General features: G+C 38.9%; 4 protein-coding genes and 1 pseudogene across 4 annotated transcripts; all 5 read right to left on the bottom strand.

Moving 5' to 3' along the window:
- Positions 1-168: 168 nt before the first annotated feature.
- Positions 169-1848, bottom strand: LOC122969935 (annotated as a pseudogene).
- Positions 1849-3696: 1848 nt separating this feature from the next.
- On the bottom strand, positions 3697-4994 carry LOC122971456 (olfactory receptor 4K3-like). Its single transcript, XM_044338108.1, has 2 exons — positions 3948-4994; positions 3697-3834 (listed from the first exon to the last, which is right to left on the bottom strand). Exons 1-2 carry the CDS (start codon positions 4892-4894, stop codon positions 3777-3779), a joined length of 1005 nt encoding a protein of 334 aa, XP_044194043.1. The 5' UTR covers positions 4895-4994; the 3' UTR covers positions 3697-3776.
- A 2136-nt stretch (positions 4995-7130) lies between these two features.
- Positions 7131-8314, bottom strand: LOC122971431 (olfactory receptor 4K3-like). The gene is made up of 2 exons (XM_044338078.1): positions 7367-8314; positions 7131-7253 (listed from the first exon to the last, which is right to left on the bottom strand). Exons 1-2 carry the CDS (start codon positions 8311-8313, stop codon positions 7196-7198), a joined length of 1005 nt encoding a protein of 334 aa, XP_044194013.1. The 5' UTR covers position 8314; the 3' UTR covers positions 7131-7195.
- A 1897-nt stretch (positions 8315-10211) lies between these two features.
- On the bottom strand, positions 10212-11715 carry LOC122969928. Its single transcript, XM_044335970.1, has one exon. It carries the CDS (start codon positions 11097-11099, stop codon positions 10212-10214), a length of 888 nt encoding a protein of 295 aa, XP_044191905.1. The 5' UTR covers positions 11100-11715.
- Positions 11716-17164: 5449 nt separating this feature from the next.
- LOC122969920 (G-protein coupled receptor 183-like) lies at positions 17165-18650 on the bottom strand. Its single transcript, XM_044335959.1, has one exon. The coding sequence runs from the start codon at positions 18029-18031 to the stop codon at positions 17165-17167; it is 867 nt and encodes a 288-aa protein (XP_044191894.1). The 5' UTR covers positions 18032-18650.
- Between the last annotated feature and the right edge of the window lie 3706 nt (positions 18651-22356).

Below are 22356 nucleotides of genomic sequence, written 5' to 3'. Positions count from 1 at the left end.
AAAACATGGGCCTGTATTTATGTATGTTTTCTTTATACCTAACCAATGGTTGGCCTACTTACATATTTGTGTATCATGTAGCATATGGGGTCATAAAAGTAGCCTATTATTTAAATATTATTGCCATATAATGTAAAAGCTATTACCTTCAGTCATGTCGAAGTTAATTTACATCTTCTATTAAAAAGGCAGATAACAGATCTCAATAGTTAACAATAGGATTTTCAGTAATAATGTTTTACTGCAGACAGTACAAGAACGTGGCGTTTTTTCCATCAACATAAAATATTTGTGAACTTAGAATTTTTAGATTACAGATCAGTAATACATTTATAATTACATTTCAAATTAGGGGTATGTTAATTAGCTTTCCATTCTTTCTATTTAATGTAAAAATTTAGTTGCAACAAGTTGAAGAAATATTTCCACATTGAACAGTATGCCAACATCCCTCCTTCCACACCTAATATTACAAAATTGATTTTAACCAGCATCTGTTTTTACATTAACTGACTAATCTTCAACTTTATTCAGCATGTGTTTTATATATAGGTTTTTTTTTTTTTTTTCCAGAATTAGGACTGCTGGGTAGGCTTTCACCTCCGAGTCTACAGCACTGGTCTATTTAAAACTGACTGTAGAATCATTATCGGGATAGTGGCACTGAATTATCCACGTGATGTTGCATTGCAATCAGCAAATTTGATATGTAAATTGCCGAGAGAGAGAGAGAGAGAGAGAGATAGAGAGAGAGAGAGAGAGAAAACAGATGTATATATACATATATTACATTGACGTGTTGAATGGAGTCCGCGGGTTCTTATTTCCATGACTCTTTGGTATCGTCCTTCCCATGACAGGAGCCGACTCTGAGTAAATGGATTATAGACAATTAACTGCATGAGTGGATAAAAATCACGTTGTGTATTTGGTAGTAATATGCAGTTTCCCCACAGTGTTTTACCTCCTCTTGCATCTCGGGCACACTCTGCCCCACACTGTCTTCACCATGGCTTCTCTCAGAGCTGGACTGCCCCACAGGTACACCGTCGGTGTGCACACAGCGTTTAAACGAGCCATGATAGCGAAAAGATTAGTGGCTTCATTCCTAAATGTCAGCCCTCCTCCTACCACAAATCTGATTATGATATTAACAAAAGAAGGGCACCACAACACCAAGAAGCTTAAGACAACAAAAATGATGATTCTCAGTGATTCCTTCTTGCTTTCTTTCTCTGCGCTGGGAGGGTCTTTTTCAACCTGGAATCTGGCAACAACATACAGTTTGATAGTCATGACCACTTTGGTTAGTATGATTAGTTGAAAGAAGACAATGCTGAACACGTACAGCTGTATCGCTTTGGAAAGTGGCAACAAATTCCTGGCGAGCAAGTGAGCAAAGTTATAAACCCAACAGTAAATGTTAATGCCTATTACAACATGCCGTGTGATGAAGCGGTTGTAGATGAATGGGTGACACACAGCCAAATATCGATCAAACTGTGCAAACAAAAACGTCAATATATTGACCCCTAGAAGAGAAGGTAAAACATTATAAGTTCCATTTCTAGACGGGTATCCCTCCTGAACATCAAACAGACCAAGATAATACACTGAAAACCCAACCAGCGTGTCACAAATACTCGTGTTCAGCATGAAAATAAACCTATTCTGAAGGCGGAGCGCTCTGGTGGCCAAGATGCCAATGACTACCGTTCCTGCTACGAGAACAGTAGTAGTAGCGAATAAAATCTGGAAAATAAAGATAAAATAATCCTCAGGACTGTCGAAGTCCACAGAGAGAGGCACTCCTCCAGTCACAGTGTCTGTGATGTTGGAGAGGAGCATTGTTTAAACGCAAAGGTTTCCTAAATGCAAATCTTTATTTATGCGTAAAACCTAATGTGCCGTGGAGCCACCAGCCTCTCTTGGGATGTCATGAGCAATCTAATGTTTTTTTTTTTTTTTCCTTTTAACACAAGCCTCATGCAGAAGTCATACAGAGATTTTTTTTCAGCCTTTAAGGTCATTATTAAGCAGTTTAAAGAAATTCCCCTCAAATCTTCATATTTTTTAAATACTTTTTTCTCTCACATGCTGCACATTATGTTTTATTCTGCTTTTGCTGTGCTGCTGTACTAATTTGTATCCTTACAAACAGCCCATCATCATTACATCATTATGCTGCAACAATATAAACTAATTAGGGCTGCAACTAACAGTTATTTTCATAATCTGACAATTAGTTTCTCTATTAACTGATTAATCGTTTGGTGATAAATGTAAATCACAGGTTCCCAAAGCCCAAGGTGCAATTGTAATGTCTTGTTTTGTCCCGACCAACAGTCCACAACCCAAAGATATTCAGTTCACTATCACAGAAGACTAAAGAACCCAGAAAATGTTTGTATTTTTTCATTTAAAATGACTCAAAACGATTAATCAAAATAGTTGATGATTATTTGTCTGTCAATCGATTAATTTACTAATCTTGCCGCTCTAAAAGTAATTATGTTTCCATGACCAATATCCCATTATCATTCAGTTAGCTACTTTAGGTCAATATATGCAAGCTGATTGAACTTGATTGATACACAGTTTTGAGAATATATAGCATAAGTATATTTTACCCTAAAGCTCCACCAGAGGGTGCTGTGCAACAAGGACGCAGCATATTAAATTGTTCTTTTGATATTTTTTGTGAGATTTTAAAATGCATGTAACTTTTGACCCGCACTGAGACATGATTAAACACAGTGACATAACGACATAAAGACAGAGAAGAATGGACAAGTAAATATGTGTATGTAATTTGCCAGTGTGCAACAAAATTGTAGAATACCAATTGAATCTCTCTCATCTTTTGTGTTTGTGAGTCTCTTGTGGTAAAATAATAGCTGTGTTTCAAATAAGACATGTAATTTTGAAGAATTTTTATCTGTTGTTCGTCGGGTGGGTTTATAAGGCATAATTGTCAGCACCAGGAGCTGTCCACAGCGACCTGTACTGCTAGCGATATTTTTTTTCCTAGGACGTCCAAGTCATGAACAGCGCCACCCTGCTTCTGATTGACTTACCCTCATACTCGTACCCTAACCCTAACAAATCTCACTCCTCATGCCTAAATTTAACCAACACAGCCCAGCCTCACCCCTGCATGAGTTTTCCCTTTGCTCTTATGTAAAGCCACACAGGGTAGGACTGCTTTTGCCAAAAAAATAATTTAAAAATCCTAATATGATCCTCAATGACGAGTCTTTGGGTCAATCATTATGGTGAAACCAGGTAATAATTAAAAACATATTCAGCTCACTTCATGTCTAAGTGGTGAGTTAATCGTATAAAATCATTATTACATATTACATTTTATTTAGGCCTACAGCCTGGCCACATTATAATAATTCAAGTCTAAAGATGAGTGATCTTTTCTGGGTATATAGCTACTCTTCTTATGAATTTTAAAGGTTAAATTAAATACGGTCAAATATTACAAGTTACAAAATACAACATATAAGATAATACCTTATTCCCGGGGCTGTGTTAAAGAAAAGTGGTGTATAAATTATCATCAGGAGGAAAAATCTCTGTGAGAACCATGCTGTAACTTTAAGAGTAAATAAGGCACAAACATACGGGCAGCTCAAGATAAGAAACATACATAGTGTGACAAAGAAAACTGTTCCTTTTTTATTTATTAAATTTGCAGTTGTAATAGAGGCCTTTATCACTAGAAAACTTGCAGTAGTTACTGACGGAGTCTTTCAGAGGTCTCACAGTCAGTGAATCTTCATCGGCCTTCCTTTTCTATTTCCCTTCGTAGGACAGGAGCCAATTCTGAGAAAGAATCAGGTTGATAACTGCGTATTACAAGTCGACTATTGACATATTTATCATATCATATTATTATCATATCATATTTTTTTTCTTGTTGCCCATTAACTTCTTACCTCCTCTTGCATCTCGGGCACACTCTTCCCCACACTGTCCTCACCATGGCTTCTCTCAGAGCCGGACTGCCCCACAGGTACACCGTCGGTGTGCACACAGCGTTGAAACGAGCCATGATGGCGAAAAGATTAGTGGCTTCATTCTTAAATGTCAGCCCTCTTCCTATCACCAGTCTGAGGACGATATTAACAAAAGAAGGGCACCACAACACCAAGAAACTTATGACAACAAAAATGATTATTTTCAGAGATTCCTTATTGCTTTCTTTCTCTGCGCTGGGAGGGTCTCTTTCAAGCTGGAATCTGGCAACAACATACAGTTTGATAGTCATGACCACTTTGGTGAACACAATGACTTGTAAGGTTACAATACTGAAAACATACAGCTGTATCGCTTTGGAAAGTGGCAAGAAATTGGTAATGATCGACTGAAAATAGACATGAAACCAGCAATAAACATTTGCAGAGATAACCACCCGCCGGGTTATAAAGCGCGTGTAGATGAAAGGATGACAAACTGCAAAATACCGGTCAAACTGTGCAAATAAAAATGTCATTATGTTTACCCCTAGAAGTGAAGGTAACATATTATAAGTTCCATTTCTAGACGGGTATCCCTCCTGAACATCAAACAGACCAACATAATACACTGAAAACCCAACCAGCGTATCACAGATACTGGTGTTCAGCATGAATATAAACCTATTCTGAAGGCGGAGCGCTCTGGTGACTAAGATGGTGATGACTACAGGTCCGGCTACGAGAACAGCAGTCGTAGCGAATAAAAATTGGAAAATAAAAATGAGATAGTCGACAGGACTGTCGAAGTCCACCGAGAGATTCAGTCCTCCAGTCACAGAGTCTGTGATGTTGGAGTGGAGCATCGTCTCAGTAATGCAGCTTGAATTCAATGTATTCATATAGCTGCTTGATAAGCCACTGCCCATGTAAACCCAAACTGTTTTTCCTCAGGAGACATGGCCTAATCTCTCTTTTCATATCAATGTTTAGACTTACCCTTAATAAACATTCAAGATTTGTCTTGCATTTTCAAAACACGTTTTTGTATAAATAAATTTAGTGAGAGCACAATCACATAACGACCACAACATGTTCCAACATTTCTGTCCTAACTTTTTGTAATATGAAAATTTCCCAGCAGAAAGAGAATAAATACATAAACAAGAAAAACACAAATAAATAATCTGATTATGGATATTATCAAACATGAATAATTAGAGAATAATATACATAATAAAAGAATAATATAAATTATTATAATATACATATGTTGAGTTCACGCTGAATGACACTCATAGGGGATACATGAATATTTTCATGATATTTTATCAAACATTTTCGGATATTTTAATGCAAAAATAAGTTGCTGGGCCCCACATTACTCCCTCTCTGTGCAATGTTTTCTGTGCACTACCTTGCCCCAGATTTGCTGTCCCAGATAGCATACGAAAGTGGGCCACTTCAGGCAATGATGCGGCACTGCTGGCCTTCTTCTGGCCCGGACAAAATTGATGTGAGCCTGAAATGGCCCACATGTAAAATAACAAATATGGCCCAATTATCCCAAATCAAATGTGGGCCTGTTTTGGTAAAGATGGGGTGCTCTCAGGTATGTGTATTCTGGATGTGGGCCAGTTCTGGTTTATCTGGTTTGTTCTTGGTTGACATACGGCTTGCTTGTGGCCCAGATCTGGGAAACAGGAGTGGACAGCCCAAGTGCCATCATTCCACGCGGTATGTGGGCCGGATGAAAGTGCCAAAAGTGTCGGGTGTGGCCCGGATCTGGGCCGCAGTAATTTGCTATCTGAGATGTGTGTTTCAAATAAGACGTGTAATTTTGAAGAATTTTTATCTGTTGTTCGTCGGGTGGGTTTATAAGGCATAATTTTCAGCACCAGGAGCTGTCCACCGTGACCTTTCCTTTTAGCGATATTTTTTTCCTAGGATGTCCAAGTCATGAACAGCGCTACTCTGCTTCTGATTGACTTACCCTGATACTCTTACTCTAACCCTAACAAATCTCACTCCTCATGCCTAAATTTAACCAACGAAGCTATTGAGTAGCTAATCATAGGGCAGAGTAGGGCCGCTCATGACTTCGCCATCCTAGGCAAAAAAAATTGGCTGTAACCTCAACACGAGGCACAAATATTCATCTCCACGTTAAAAGTATTGATTATTAGATTGAAATTTGTCAGGTTCATAAGGATTAATATTATCTACAGTATGCACAGTAGATTTATGAACAGTGCTGAAAGGTTTTGATGTAGCCGACACACAGAATTCATTGAGAGAGCAGGAAAAAAATAAAAAGGTTGACTGTTTAAGAGTCTGATGCGCCCACAGAAAGCCGTGTAGCCGCTATTTCATATTTATGCAGAGAGCACAATGAACACTGATAGTGAAGTGATAGAAATACCATATTTTTATAATGTTTCTAATTCCTAATTTTATCGTCTATGGGATATGGATGTGGATTGATGTCATTTAACTCTGAACAGATAAAGAAATAAGCCCTATATGATACAGCACTCAACAGTTAAGACAAACATATCGATGCCTTCGAATAAGAAATATATGATAACATTCAGCCCAGCCTCACCCCTGCATGAGTTTTCCCTTTGCTCTTATGTAAAGCCACACAGGGTAGGACTGCTTTTGCCAAAAAAATAATTTAAAAATCCTAATATGATCCTCAATGACGAGTCTTTGGGTCAATCATAATGGTGAAACCAGGTAATAATTAAAAACATATTCAGCTCACTTCATGTCTAAGTGGTGAGTTAATCGTATAAAATCATTATTACATATTACATTTTATTTAGGCCTACAGCCTGGCCACATCATAATAATTCAAGTCTAAAGATGAGTGTTCTTTTCTGGGTATATAGCTACTCTTCTTATGAATTTTAAAGGTTAAATTAAATACGGTCAAATATTACAAGTTGAAAAATACAGCATATAACATAATACCTTATTCCCGGGGCTGTGTTAAAGAAAAGTGGTGTATAAATTATCATCAGGAGGAAAAATCTCTGTGAGAACCATGCTGTAACTTTAAGAGTAAATAAGGCACAAACATACGGGCAGCTCAAGATAAGAAACATACATAATGTGACAAAGAAAACTGTTCCTTTTTTATTTATTAAATTTGCAGTTGTAATAGAGGCCTTTATCACTAGAAAACTTGCAGTAGTTGCTGACGGAGTCTTTCAGAGGTCTCACAGTCAGTGAATCTTCATCGGCCTTCCTTTTCTATTTCCCTTCGTAGGACAGGAGCCAATTCTGAGAAAGAATCAGGTTGATAACTGCGTATTACAAGTCGACTATTGAAATATTTATCATATCATATTATTATCATATCATATTTTTTTTCTTTTTGCCCATTAACTTCTTACCTCCTCTTGCATCTCGGGCACACTCTTCCCCACACTGTCCTCACCATGGCTTCTCTCAGAGCCGGACTGCCCCACAGGTACACCGTCGGTGTGCACACAGCGTTGAAACGAGCCATGATGGCGAAAAGATTAGTGGCTTCATTCTTAAATGTCAGCCCTCTTCCTATCACCAGTCTGAGGACGATATTAACAAAAGAAGGGCACCACAACACCAAGAAGCTTATGACAACAAAAATGATGATTTTCAGTGATTCCTTGTTGCTTTCTTTCTCCGCGCTGGGAGGGTCTCTTTCAAGCTGGAATCTGGCAACAACATACAGTTTGATAGTCATGACCACTTTGGTGAACACAATGACTTGTAAGGTTACAATACTGAAAACATACAACTGTATCGCTTTGGAAAGTGGCAAGAAATTAGTAATGATCGACTGAAAATAGACATGAAACCAGCAATAAACATTTGCAGAGATAACCACCCGCCGGGTTATAAAGCGCGTGTAGATGAAAGGATGACAAACTGCAAAATAGCGGTCAAACTGTGCAAATAAAAATGTCATTATGTTTACCCCTAGAAGTGAAGGTAACATATTATAAGTTCCATTTCTAGACGGGTATCCCTCCTGAACATCAAACAGACCAACATAATACACTGAAAACCCAACCAGCGTATCACAGATACTGGTGTTCAGCATGAATATAAACCTATTCTGAAGGCGGAGCGCTCTGGTGACTAAGATGGTGATGACTACAGGTCCGGCTACGAGAACAGCAGTCGTAGCGAATAAAAATTGGAAAATAAAAATGAGATAGTCGACAGGACTGTCGAAGTCCACCGAGAGATTCAGTCCTCCAGTCACAGAGTCTGTGATGTTGGAGTGGAGCATCGTCTCAGTAATGCAGCTTGAATTCAATGTATTCATATAGCTGCTTGATAAGCCACTGCCCATGTAAACCCAAACTGTTTTTCCTCGGGAGACATGGCCTAATCTCTCTTTTCATATCAATGTTTAGACTAACTCTTAATAAACATTCAAGATTTTTCTTGCATTTTCAAAACACGTTTTTGTATAAATAAATTTAGTGAGAGCACAATCACATAACGACCCACAACATGTTCCAACATTTCTGTCCTAACTTTTTGTAATATGAAAATTTCCCAGCAGAAAAGAGAAAAAATACATAAACAAGAAAAACACAAATAAATAATCTGATTATGGATATTATCAAACATGAATAATTAGAGAATAATATACATAATAAAAGAATAATATAAATTATTATAATATACATATGTTGAGTTCACGCTGAATGACACTCATAGGGGATACATGAATATTTTCATGATATTTTATCAAACATTTTCGGATATTTTAATGCAAAAATAAGTTGCTGGGCCCCACATTACTCCCTCTCTGTGCAATGTTTTCTGTGCACTACCTTGCCCCAGATTTGCTGTCCCAGATAGCATACGGAAGTGGGTCACTTCAGGCAATGATGCGGCACTGCTGGCCTTCTTCTGGCCCGGACAAAATTGATGTGAGCCTGAAATGGCCCACATGTAAAATAACAAAATAACAAATATGGCCCAATTATCCCAAATCAAAGTGTCGGGTGTGGCCCGGATCTGGGCCGCAGTAATTTGCTATCTGAGATGTGTGTTTCAAATAAGACGTGTAATTTTGAAGAATTTTTATCTGTTGTTCGTCGGGTGGGTTTATAAGGCATAATTTTCAGCACCAGGAGCTGTCCACCGTGACCTTTCCTTTTAGCGATATTTTTTTCCTAGGATGTCCAAGTCATGAACAGCGCTACTCTGCTTCTGATTGACTTACCCTGATACTCTTACTCTAACCCTAACAAATCTCACTCCTCATGCCTAAATTTAACCAACGAAGCTATTGAGTAGCTAATCATAGGGCAGAGTAGGGCCGCTCATGACTTCGCCATCCTAGGCAAAAAAAATTGGCTGTAACCTCAGCACGAGGCACAAATATTCATCTCCACGTTAAAAATATTGAGTGTTAGATGGAAATGGGTCAGGATCATATGGATTAATATTATCTACAGTATACACAGTAGATTTATGAACAGTGCTTAAAGGTTTTGATGTAGCCGACACACATAATTCATTGAGAGGGCAGAGAAAAGGAAAAGGTTGACTGTCTAAGAGTCTGATGCGCCCACAGAAGGCCATGTAGCCGCTATTTCCCGTTTATGCAGAGAGTATAATGAACTCTGATAGTGAAGTGATAGAAATAACATTTTTATACATTTTCTAGTTCCCAATTTTATCGTCCTTGGGATATGGACGTGGATTGATGTCATTTAACTAAATACGGTCAAATATTTTTTAGACTCAAACTGGCAAATTTTGCCCCAAACTATCCACATCTATTCATGTCCGACCAAGCTGATGGAGCCGTACAGTTACAAAATACAACATATTATTCCCGGGGCTGAGTTTAAGAAAAGTGGTGTATAAATTATCATCAGGAGGAAAAATCTCTGTGAGAACCATGCCATAACTTTAAGAGTAAATAAGGAACGAACATACGGGCAGTTCAAGATAAGAAACATACATAATGTGACAAAGAAAACTGTTCCTTCATAATTTATTAAATTTGCAGTTGTAATAGAGGCCTTTATCACTAGAAAACTTGCAGTAGTTTCTGACGGAGTCTTTAAGAGGTCTCACAGTCAGTGAATCTTCATCGGCCTTCCTTTTCTATTTCCCTTCGTAGGACAGGAGCCAATTCTGAGAAAGAATCAGGTTGATAACTGCGTATTACAAGTCGACTATTGACATATTTATCACAGTTTTTTTTTCTTTTTGCCCATTAACTTCTTACCTCCTCTTGCATCTCGGGCACACTCTGCCCCACACTGTCCTCACCATGGCTTCTCTCAGAGCTGGACTGCCCCACAGATACACCGTCGGTGTGCACACAGCGTTGAAACGAGCCATGATGGCGAAAAGATTAGTGGCTTCATTCCTAAATATCAGCCCTCCTCCTACCACAAGTCTAAGGACGATATTAACAAAAGAAGGGCACCACAACACCAAGAAAGTTATGACAACAAAAATGATTATTTTCAGTGATTCCTTGTTGCTTTCTTTCTCCGCGCTGGGAGGGTCTCTTTCAAGCTGGAATCTGGCAACAACATACAGTTTGATAGTCATGACCACTTTGGTGAGCACAATAACTTGTAAGACTACAATACCGAAAACATACAGCTGTATCGCTTTGGAAAGTGGCAAGAAATTGGAAATGATCGACTGAAAATAGACATAAAACCAGCAATAAACATTTGCAGAGATAACCACCCGCCGGGTTATAAAGCGAGTGTAGATGAATGGATGACAAACGGCAAAATACCGGTCAAACTGTGCAAATAAAAATGTCATTATGTTTACCCCAAGAAGTGAAGGTAACATATTATAAGTTCCATTTCTAGACGGGTATCCCTCCTGAACATCAAACAGACCAACATAATACACTGAAAACCCAACCAGTGTGTCACAGATACTGGTGTTTAGCATGAAAAGAAACCTATTTTGCAGGCGGAGCGCTCTGGTGGCCAAGATGGTGATGACTACAGGTCCGGCTATAAGAACAGTAGTAGTAGCGAATAAAATCTGGAAAATATAGATAAGATAATCCTCGGGGCTGTCGAAGCCCACCGAGAGAGGCACTCCTCCAGTCACAGAGTCTGTGATGTTGGAGAGGAGCATTGTTTATGCGCAAAGGTTTCCTAAATGCAAATCTTTATTCATGAGTAAAACCTAATGTGCTGTCACCAGTCTCTCTTGAGATGTTATGAGCAATTTAATGTCCTCCATTCCAAATCTAATGCAGTTCTCCAGTCACAGAGTCTGTGATGTTGGAGTGGAGCATCGTCTCAGTAATGCAGCTTGAATTTATTGTCTTCATATAGCTGCTTGATAAGCCACTGCCCACGTAAACCCAAACTGTTTTTCCTCATGAGACATGGCCTAATCTCTCTTTTCATATCAATGTTTAGATTTACTCTTAATAAACATTTAAGTTTGAAGGCCTTAATCATGTCAGTTATTATTTTGCTTTATTTCTATTCCTTAAATGTTTTAATTAAATTACCGCAATCCAGTTGATGCATGTGTACCAAGTTTCAGCCCTGTCATGCTAATAGAGAATGAGTTATTGAAAGTATTATGTTAACTGTAGCGCCAGTGGGTGGGGAAATTGTATGAAATTTTATAGGCTTGCTCAAGGGCCCAGTGTGCACATGTTACCCAATTTTGGTTGTAATAGGTCTTTGCATTGAACAGTTAGAGCCTTTTATTCCCAAAAATCCCGCCCTTGAAAAGTTAAAAGCGTTTTTAACAAAAAATTCAAAATGGCGGGAAATCTAATTAGGCGCATAGACTGTAAAAAAAGTAGTACCTACTACTACTGTTAGTAGGTTATCTATGTATGGACACATTCTGACAAACTTTTTAAGGAGGTTGTACATCACATGTTGACCTTGGCATTGTAAACAGTTCTCATAACTGATATTTTTTCCAGAAGAACTAAAGAATATGTTAGTCTCCCTTTAAGAAAACTAATCTTGACCCATCAATTCTGAATAACTTTAGACCTGTTTCAAACTTAACCTATCGCTGGATCTTGAAGGAAGCAGTGTAGTTAAAAGGCTTTACAATATGAGTCAGGCTTTCAACATGGACATAGCACAGAATCTGCCCTAGTGAAAGTCTTGATGAATGAATGAATCGAATTTTTACAAATGATACTGCAGAGAACGCTGCAGTACCCACTGAACAGAGAGACTGTATTGGTGAGGATGGATCACTTATACCCAAACCTTTTGCCTCAAATTGAGGTAATATGCAATGTGGCACATATGTGCTTACTGATACAAAGAAATTAATTCATGCTTAGTTTGTCTTAAACCTTGACTGCTGCAATGTTCTTTGAACTTGACTTTTCCCAGCTTCTATTGCCCAGAAAATCTCAATAAATTGTTTTAGCATTGTCAAGTTATGATGAGAGGCCTACAAAACTTTTGGAAACAGAGGGGACATGAGAACTTTTAAATCTGTACAGTCTAACATTACTCCCTGACAGTCTAAATACACTGGCTGCCAGGTATATGGATTTTTAAAATAATTCTAATACTTTGAAGAGCTTCATGCCCTAAAATAATACTGTAGGTAGGCTTAAAGTTAGACTGGGACCGAATAAACATACAATAGTGACAGATTGACATGAAAAATGTATTTTAAAATTCTCAAAACACATACAAACCTAGAATCTCAACTGAACATTCAAGGAGACAGAGAGACGACTTCTTATCACTCTGAAATTTTCCAAATCATCCCACCAACTTTATCAGTCCTATAGGGAGAAAAATTGAGTGAATCCATTGATTATTATTGTTCTTATAATTGCCCATCATGTACATGAAATCTGACATGATACACTCAACCAAAATCCCAATGCAGTTTTATCTGTAACATTGAAAGCATGGTGATCTTATTTATTTCCTTGATTCAATAATTATCTCCACTCACTGGAAAACTGATTTTATCAGTAATTTTAACCATGAAACCTCCACATTGTGGTCATTTAAATTTGGAGATAGATTAAAATGGCAGGATTTACAGCAGCTCTCATAACATGCAGGGCCTTAACCTGCAGCCAATATTTTTTACAAGCACTTCACTGTTCAACTGTTGAGGAACATATAGTGTAAACACTTTGAAAAGATTAATACTTTTGTAATCCATCATATTTGCCACAAAGCACACAAAAAATGATACAACATTTGTGTTATTATTTATTCCTGCAAAATACAACTACAGTGTATTAAGCTTAGACAATTATTGCCCACTTGTAAAACAGACTGGCTGATAATTTATAAATCATTCTAGTTTATTTCCAGGAAATCTATAGAATAGTTAACTTATAAATCAATCAATGAGTTGAATTAATTTCTGTACCTGTATTTCTGTGCTACTACAATAAAAAAAAGTTTAAGATTTGAGAATTTATCATACATAATAGAACTATTACAGGATTGAGCTGATACAATAGGCCTTTCAGGACAGGGATTGACACTAATTAATTCTAATTAGGAAACATCCTAACTGTGATTAATTATTTTAGTTTGGTGGGTAAAACGGCAATATTACACCAGTTTTCGACATGAAGGACGCGCATCAGGTCTGCAGTCAATGCTTCGAGCTGAAATATTTGGGCCTTTTTTTATACCAGATATTTTGACCTGTCATAGCAGTAAAAGCAAAGGTGTCGCCAATAACTTCAATGATATCTGCGTTTTGTTGAGCCATTAAAACCAAGGCACGAGCCAGCATGCAAAATCTTAGCGCCTTGACACCTGAATGTAATGCTGCCATAGTTAGTGTCATTAAATACACGTGTACTTTTCCTGCTAGGCCATGTCAAAGTGCCGTGGAAAAGGTTTAGATTGGGCTGCCGTCCAGTCTTGTTGGCTGGTTGAATTCAGGTGTAAATGATTAAGAATTATTTATTTAAGTATTCAGTCTTAATAGTGAACGTGTATTAACAATACCACACGCCACGGAACCGGCTAAGAGCACGGTGCTCACCCCAGCTAAGGTGTGAAAAATAAAGAGAAAATAATCTCCTGGGCTGTCAAAGTCAACACACAGGGGAACGAGCGTTATGTTGACTGAGAGGATCATGATGGGACTGAGCAGTGGAAACAGCCCAACGTGAACTGCGACCAAAAAACTGAGTTGATGTTGAGGGAAGGGTGTAGGAGGAGATGACGAGGATAAATGACGTCCAATCGTCCTTTCCCGTTGTGATCAATTTGATTTCAGTTTTTATTTATTTTTATTCCCTTTTTTAATTAATTAAAAGCAATAGAATGTATTTTAAGTTTCCTTTTATTTAATTCAAACAACAATGGAAAACAGTCTAAAGAGGATAAATGATTTTGTGTTTGTCAACAACAACAATACGGAGCTGACCAAGGTCCTGAACCTGCGGCAGTGTTTGAGCTGTCAGGGCCACGCCGCTGACCATGGTCCTGAATCTGCGGCTCCAGTTCTGCGTACTGGCACCTTAATTCCAACCAATTAATGCCCATGTTCAGCCACTGAACTCATACGTTTGTGTTATTCCTTATACATCTTGTGCTAATTATCCTAATGTATCTTCATCTGATAATGAGTGCTGTAAATGTGTCAGCTCATAGTGGCCTACTCGGTAGCCTACTTTTAGCCTTGCTTTGTTGGTTTTGTGGGTCATGTCCATATACCTAACCATAGTTTACAGATATTGGAGTCATTATATGGGATTTATTTTGAGTTTTTATACTGAACTAACATTTATTAGACTTATTTCCAATAGTTTTTTAGTAGTATTTGTCATGCATGGGGGAAGCAGTGTCTCTCTTTGAATCATCTCTTAAAAAAAAAAGGTTTGTCTCGAGTTTTTCATGTTTTCAGAGAGAACTGAAACAGATTGCTGATCCGGAACATCATGATACTGGGCTATACACCTGCATGGCAATTTGATAAAAACGGGGAAGTACGCTGAGTGCAGAGTTCAGCAACACTTTGGCTTTCACTTGTGTGATCACGCACTGGCAGGGAGAAAAACAGCTACGGCTATTTGGCTCTTTCTTTTTATTCAATGTTGCCACATCTGTGTATCAATATTGACCCTATAAGATTATCCAGACATCAACTGAACACCTGTACATAGCAACTGTAGTTTAACAAGATAACTGAAAAGGGCAGTGCATGTTTTCAAAACTTTTTTGTATTTCTATCTCCACACACTGGCAGTTTTTAATAAGATGTACTCATTGAAAGCGTAATAATATGCAGTGGGAAGCAGCTCAAACATTTTCTGATTAAAACGTTTATATGTATTAGCGTTTTACAGCATGTTTTATAAAGTAGATCAATATATTATATATTACAATATATACATTTTACACACATTTGTACAATACATTCACCCTAGCTGATTTAATGTCCTAACCACACCCGGGACAATCACTCATCTTTTTTAAGCTGACAGTCCTGTGAAGTGATATCTATTTTCCTTTCCATTCCTTTTTACGAAAATTGTATTCAAAGTTAAGTAAAAGAGAACAAACTCTTTTGCTCTTCACTGCTTTCCAGATTCAAGACGTGTCTTAAATGAATTATTTATTGCCATACATTGAAATCAACTGCGGCCTTGATGATCATATTAACATATGTCTATAGTCTTAGGCTGTTTTCCCTCTAGGCAGGCTAAGCATAAAATTCAGAGAGTGAGTCTTAGAGTTTGGAGATTTGGGAAACTGATATTATAAAGAACACAAAGCAGAGCTGATCCAGCGACAGGGGAGCTGTCCATGGTACCCGCTCCGGTCGGCGCTCTCAGACGGCTCGAAAACTTAAAATGTGAGATGTCTGACTACTGAATTCACATGTATGTGAGGTAATACTATACCATGTTCTAGGTTACTGTTTTCCCTTTTGGTACATGCCTCGGTGTGTGTTCTGGACCATCTGCGATGGTTACACATTGGAGACAGCTTCGCAGCCTGATACTGCACGATAATGTCAAGTACCAACAAGGCACCAAACGACATAATAAACCATCAAAACTGTAGAATTTACCGGACATTTACACCACTCAGTGAAGATCTCATCCTGTCACTATTAACTGCAGGAATCCTGCCGACAAGCTTATCAACCTAGACGAGTCTATCTCGGACAGCTCCCGAATCTCCGACGGTCCCATGATTAGCACCATGGACAGCGGTCATGACACACCTGTAAAACATTACAAATGATCCATTCGAGCCGTATAGGAAAGAAAAATATACTGTGGATCCATTAGTCTGGAGCCTTTGTCACAACAGGATACTTTAAAGTAGTTTGCATTCATATGTTGAGAGCCAGAGGCCTACACACAGACAGTCACATTAACCTAAATCCCTTCCCATTCCTCTGATAGAAGATAATTATGAGTCCATAATTAAAAATATTAAAACATAATAAACATTTTATACATTTGTGGATATGTTTGGAATTAAATTGAAATTGAACCTAAAATATTGATTGACTGAAATTTCATTGGAACCTTAATAGTTTCAAAGAAAACGAGAGAAAAGAACATCGGATACAGAAATATTACAGGATTAACCTGCTTTGCACCTGGATTAATACAAGTTCCGTGGAAAGCAAAATCACACGGGAGCTCAAGATAAGCAATAGAGGAAATTTTTACAAAAGGGTAATACAAATATCTAATTTTATTCTTTCAAAAGCGTTTATGACAATTGTTCATTTGAAAAACAATGCAGCGTTTCCTGTTCAAAGGTCAGATTTGGAGGGCAGTGGCATAGAGTAAGAGCTTTGGCTATCAGTCCTCACTCCGTCTCAACACAATATGTATAAAGACTATGACATTACACCCTAACAGCTCCCATGTAAAACAGCTCAACCAGCTCAGTTCCCTCCAGTCATTTTTAAATATTACAGACACATTAATTCAAGAGTGACTGAAACAAAGGCCATTCTTACGTCAGCCGCGTGAAAGCGATAATATAATTCATTCTTATGATACCTTGTTGATGCTGGCTGCTTCACTATAATTTGCTTGTCACTCCATCGAAGTTAAAACCAATTCTGAAAGACAGGTGGGTTGGGGGGGATCAGAGAGAGACACAGTAATTGTCTTATTCACATTCAATATTGGATTTAAAAAAAGTCTAATACTCTGTTGACATAAAACAATCACTCTGAGGAGATTTTGTTGCTTCTTACCTCACCGTCCGTCTGGGACAGACCCACCGCCACACTGTTCTCCACACGGCCTGGCGCAGCGCCGGGCTGCCCCAGATGTACAGAGCCGGGGTGACCAGTGCGTTCAGGCGTGCCATGATGGCGAACAGGTTAGTGGCTTCATTTCTAAACCTCAGACCCTTTCTAGTCAACTGTCTGACAATAATGTTGACAAAGGATGGACACCACAGAGCCAAGAAGCATATAACCACAAACACAATAATGCGCAGCGACTCCTTTTTGTTGTCTCTCTCTGCACTGGGCGCCTCTCTCACCAGGTGGCTCTTGGCTATGATGTAAAGTTTAATCGTCATCAACACTTTAACGAGAACTATAATCTGCAGAGTCATTACACCAAAAGCGTTTATTTGAGCCGCCTTTGAAATAGGAACCATATTTTGCACGGTGAGGATAGAATATGTGTAAATCCAGCAAAACGCGCAAATCCCAATGACAAAAGACCTTGTGATGTAACGGTTATAAAAGAATGGATGGCACACAGCGAAGTAGCGATCAAACTGAGCGAAGAGAAAGGTTAACACATTGACACCTAGAAATGAGGGTAAAATGTAGTATGTCCCGTTCCTTGAGGGATAGCCCTCTTGGACGTCAAAGAGGCCGAGGTAATAGACCGAAAAGCCGGTCAGAGTGTCACTGATGCTCGTGTTCAGCATGAATATGAAACGGTTCTGGACTCGCAGAGACCGGGTGAAGGATATCCCGATGATCACCGAGCCGGCGACGAGCACGGCGCTTGTGGCGAACAGAATATGGAAGATGAAGATGAGAAAGTCCCCCGGAGTGCTGAAATCCACCGACAGAGGGACGGTGGCGTTGAGGAGCATCCTGACGCTCCGCCGGATAAGACGAGCGTTTATTGTATTTATAGAGGAATGAGGGCTAGTTGGCAGAATTTAAGCAAACCTCTTAATCTCTAGAGGGCAGAAGCTTTAGCATAAACAAGTTTTCATGTAGGAGTGACGCGTGCCAGACATATGGAAAGGATAAATGAGGCCTAATCACATAGAGTCCCAGGAGTGTTTGGTTATAGTGAAAACAAGGTGATCATCAATCACTTGTTTGTGCGTCATGTGGTCTCCATAACACTTTCTTTGTGACTTGGCTTGGTGCGGGCCGCTTCTTCTCAGATCTGGTTCAGTGTGACCTATATGGTTTTAATATCACTTTAATGCATTTAAGATGTAATTACCTTTGTTCAATACCTTCATTGTACCAGCTGCTCAGTCCTCAGAATAAGAACTTAATTGTGTCCTAAAACGTCTGTGTTATTTCCAAAGACATGATCAACATAAAAAAAAAAAAAAACATACTTCAACCAGCCAAAAATACATTTGCGTAACTCTTTTGACTCTGCAAAACTTTTAAAGTCCCTCGGGCGTATTTTTTCCACAAAAAGTGAAATGTGTCAAACGTTGAATGAGCATCATGAAGCCCAGTATTTAACTGAGGACTCATTCTACCTTACAAACAAATAAATAAAAATAAATAAATAAAAAACGAGGGTGCGCTTCTTGGATCTGACAGCAATGTGACATAAAACGGGTACTCTTGGTGCATGTCCACAAAAGAGTAAGTATGAGTATGTGATTATTGGACCCTGAGGAAGACAAGTGTGCGGTCGATTTGTGCTGGTTTTGTTTTTTCATGAGGCCGCTTGTTTAGCTTGACGTCACGGTGTGCTCTGACCTTTTGGTGATCTATTCCCCATTTTGTGGAAATCTCCTTTACAAATTTCTGTTTTTGTCACCTGTATTCCCATTTCCAGGTAAAGGTAATTGCAGGTAATTTTATCTAACTTACCCTACATGACCATGGAGTGCGAAACGTTTTAAATGTGTGCAGATACGTTTTAAAAAATGTGGCCAAGATTCATTCAGCACGAATAGCCTGGTATTAAAACACACATGTCCTATAATTTTTTGAATTTGCATGAAGTTAAGTGAGGTTTTCCAAACAGTCAATGATAATTTCAAGGCATATTTATCAAATTGCACCAGCCTTTGTTAGAATTCTTTGATGCATTATTACACTGTGGTATTGCATTGTCTGTCCTCTTTGCGATTATTTATTTCATCCAGTGTGTCTGACCTAATGCAATGTGTTTTTCAGCCACTGGGGGGAGCAATAAACCATTTTTCACTAAATGGCCTAAGACTTTCCTCTAATCATATTGCTATGGATTCCTAACCTATACATGTCATTACTACCTGTAAAGGGGTTGTGGATGTTTGGATGAGTCCTAGTACAGTTTGTATTCAGCATTTGCATATGTACTGTATATATACATACTTACATAATTGGAGAACTTGTCACAGTTCTGTGGATTTAGCCTGTCTCAGTTGCTTCCGTCTTTTCATGTAATCCCAGACTGACTCGACGATGTAAAGATCAGGACTCTGTAGGGTGCCATACCATCTGTTGCAGGACTCCTTGTTCCTCTTGTCGATTAAAATAGTTCTTCATGATTCTGGCTGTATAGATAGATAGATAGATAGATAGATAGATAGATAGATAGATAGATAGATAGATAGATAGATGGATAGATAGATAGATAGATAGATAGATAGATAGATAGATAGATGGATAGATAGATAGATAGATAGATAGATAGATAGATAGATAGATAGATAGATAGATAGATAGATAGATATTTCTTCGGTACACTTGCACACAGTTTTTCAGGGTACTTGGCAGGTTCGTTGTTCTAAGCATCTTGAAGAATTCGCCACAGTTCCTCTGTGGATTTAGGCGTCTCAGTTACTTCTATCTCTTATGTAATCCCAGACTGACTTGATGATGTTGAGGGCTCTGTGGGGGCCAAACCATCTGTTGCAGGACTCCTTGTTCATCTTGGCTGTATATTTGGGGTCGTTGTCATGCTGCTCAGACGCCTCCCTGATGATATTGCATAATGAATAAAAATCTAAACATCTAAAGTACCTAAAACTTTTGCACACACTGTACATACACTTTATATAGACACGTTCCCATTCACTTGAATAAGAAAGTATGTCCAGACTTTTGACTGGTACTGTATATGTATATATGGTATATAAAATAGAGCCAACAGGCCATGTACTAATTATCTAGACTGGAAAATGGCTTCCTGAAACACACAATTGGATAAACCTCCCTTACACCAATCAGTCAGTCTTAACACCAGACACTTAAAAGAGCTGACACAAGCTGTTGGCAGCTTGTTTGCTCTTCAGTATCCCTCAAAATACTGTAGACTATTTAATCCCACACAGTCTTTAACTCTTTAAGGGGGTTCGTGAAACTGGTAGACAAACTTGGGGGAGACAATTTAAGTGAAATAACAATGATAACAGGGAGATGCCTCTGATCAAAACAGGCAGTTTGGTGTTGTTCTCATGGTCCTAAAGCAACAAAATTAAACCAAACCTTACTTTAGGAGTCCCAGCTTTGAAAACAACTGTACAAAAAGATTGTTTAAACAGTATACTAACCTTTCTGTCCTTTCTTTCCTGTGTGTGTAAAATGTAAACAAGCACACAGTTTCACTGATATCTATAGTTTCAGCTTTCATACAGCTGAGGTGCTTTCATAAAGCCAAAGTGCTTCATATTAAAAGAAAACAATGTAATTCATAATACATGATGGTCATGAGAATTTTATATAAAAACTCCTTAAATCAGGACTGAAGTTATAGTTGTAACTTGAAATCGACAATAGACAGTATGCACTGAGCAGATGATAAAAGATAACCCTAATGGACCGTGATATTAGGCCTAGTGCTGCAGTATTTTTACATGTTGACCTCTGTATGTGTTTATCAAGAGTTTGTTGACTTGTTGTCCATGGGAATTGAAGTCACCCAAGTCGACGTCTCCCTGTAAGCCTGACTACATAAACCAGAACAGTGGTAAAAACCCCCTCAGCTGTACAGCCATACAGCTGCATTCCTGCTCATCTCCAGTCTTTGCTGTGCAATGAAGACCTGAGCACCCTGTTGCGCACACCGTTTCTCTGCACCGATGAGTAACAGCAGCCAGGGCCTGTCTTTTGCTCTGCCCCTAACAAACGTTGGCAATGTGTTTATGCTTCTTTTCAGTGTTTTCCTGGCTGCAAGCATCATTTTCCTCAATGTGTCTGTGTTTCTCTCCATACTGCTGAACAAGGCGCTGCGCAGCGAGAACCGCTTCATGTACATGCTGAGCACTTGCTTCAGTGACATCTGCACCGGCGTGTCTTATTACTATGTTGGTGTTCTCGATGTGAGGGACAGCTTCGACTCCCCTACGAGAACCTTTTACATCGTTCCCACGTTTCTAGGACTGTCTTACATGGCTATTCTGGCCGCGCAGGCAGACAGGTACCACGCTGTGATTTCACCTTTTAAATACTCCCAGCGCATGACCCGAAACAGGACCCTGCTGGTCATTTTCGCCTACTGGGTCTATGCTTTCGTCATCGTTGGTGTGCAAAGTTTGGTCACTATTGGAGTAGCCAAAAAAATCACGAGCATCGGTTCGTTCGTGGGGAACATATTCACAGTGATTATAATGATAGGGTTGAACATCAGACTGTTCATCATCGCTAGGTTCCAGCTGGAGAGGGAGCCGCCCTCTGAGGAGAGAGACAGCAAGCGCTCATCGGTGTATCTCATCCTGGTGGTGGCTGTGTTTTTCTTAGGCACGTGGCTTCCGATATTCTCTCATGTTATTGCCTGTAATTTTGCTAATTCAACCTGTTATACCTTTAAGAATGAAGGCACCGACCCTCTTCGCATTTTGCCCAGAGTTAATGCTGCCTTGACCCCCATTCTGTACATCAGAGGCTGCGCTCCGCTCAGGGCGACGCTGCTCACTAAAGTGTGGAAACCCTGCTATAGGAAGAGGCAAAGGGTGGGCATGTTTGATTAGTGTAAACGTTGTTAACAAAATGCTTTTCATGGTGGTGAGTGAAAGGAATCATGGCTTCATGATGATTTGTTTGAATGTCTCCTAATATTTTTGCACACCTGAGCCCAGAATCATTTTACAGACACCAGAAACCAGGTTTTTATTTTTATTCCCATTTTTCATGTTTTTGTTTCATCCCAGAGGAACACACAGGCCCTAAATATCATGTACCCAAGTATATCTCTATTCTGAATGCCACAGACCACTGATGCTTCTGCTGCAGT

Source organism: Thunnus albacares, chromosome 2 (assembly GCF_914725855.1).
Source record: "Thunnus albacares chromosome 2, fThuAlb1.1, whole genome shotgun sequence".
NCBI lineage: Eukaryota > Metazoa > Chordata > Actinopteri > Scombriformes > Scombridae > Thunnus > Thunnus albacares.
Note: the sequence above shows the minus strand (reverse complement) of the source record. Positions and strands in the feature narration are given on the sequence as shown.

Coding starts and splice junctions, on each gene's coding strand:
- LOC122969920 (XM_044335959.1), bottom strand. CDS start 18,031: ATGCTCCTCAACGCCACCGTCCCTCTGTCGGTGGATTTCAGCACTCCG.
- LOC122969928 (XM_044335970.1), bottom strand. CDS start 11,099: ATGCTCCTCTCCAACATCACAGACTCTGTGACTGGAGGAGTGCCTCTC.
- LOC122971431 (XM_044338078.1), bottom strand. CDS start 8,313: ATGGGCAGTGGCTTATCAAGCAGCTATATGAATACATTGAATTCAAGC. Junction 7,254..7,366: donor TGCCCGAGATGCAAGAGGAG/GTAAGAAGTTAA, acceptor ATTCTTTCTCAG/AATTGGCTCCTGTCCTACGA.
- LOC122971456 (XM_044338108.1), bottom strand. CDS start 4,894: ATGGGCAGTGGCTTATCAAGCAGCTATATGAATACATTGAATTCAAGC. Junction 3,835..3,947: donor TGCCCGAGATGCAAGAGGAG/GTAAGAAGTTAA, acceptor ATTCTTTCTCAG/AATTGGCTCCTGTCCTACGA.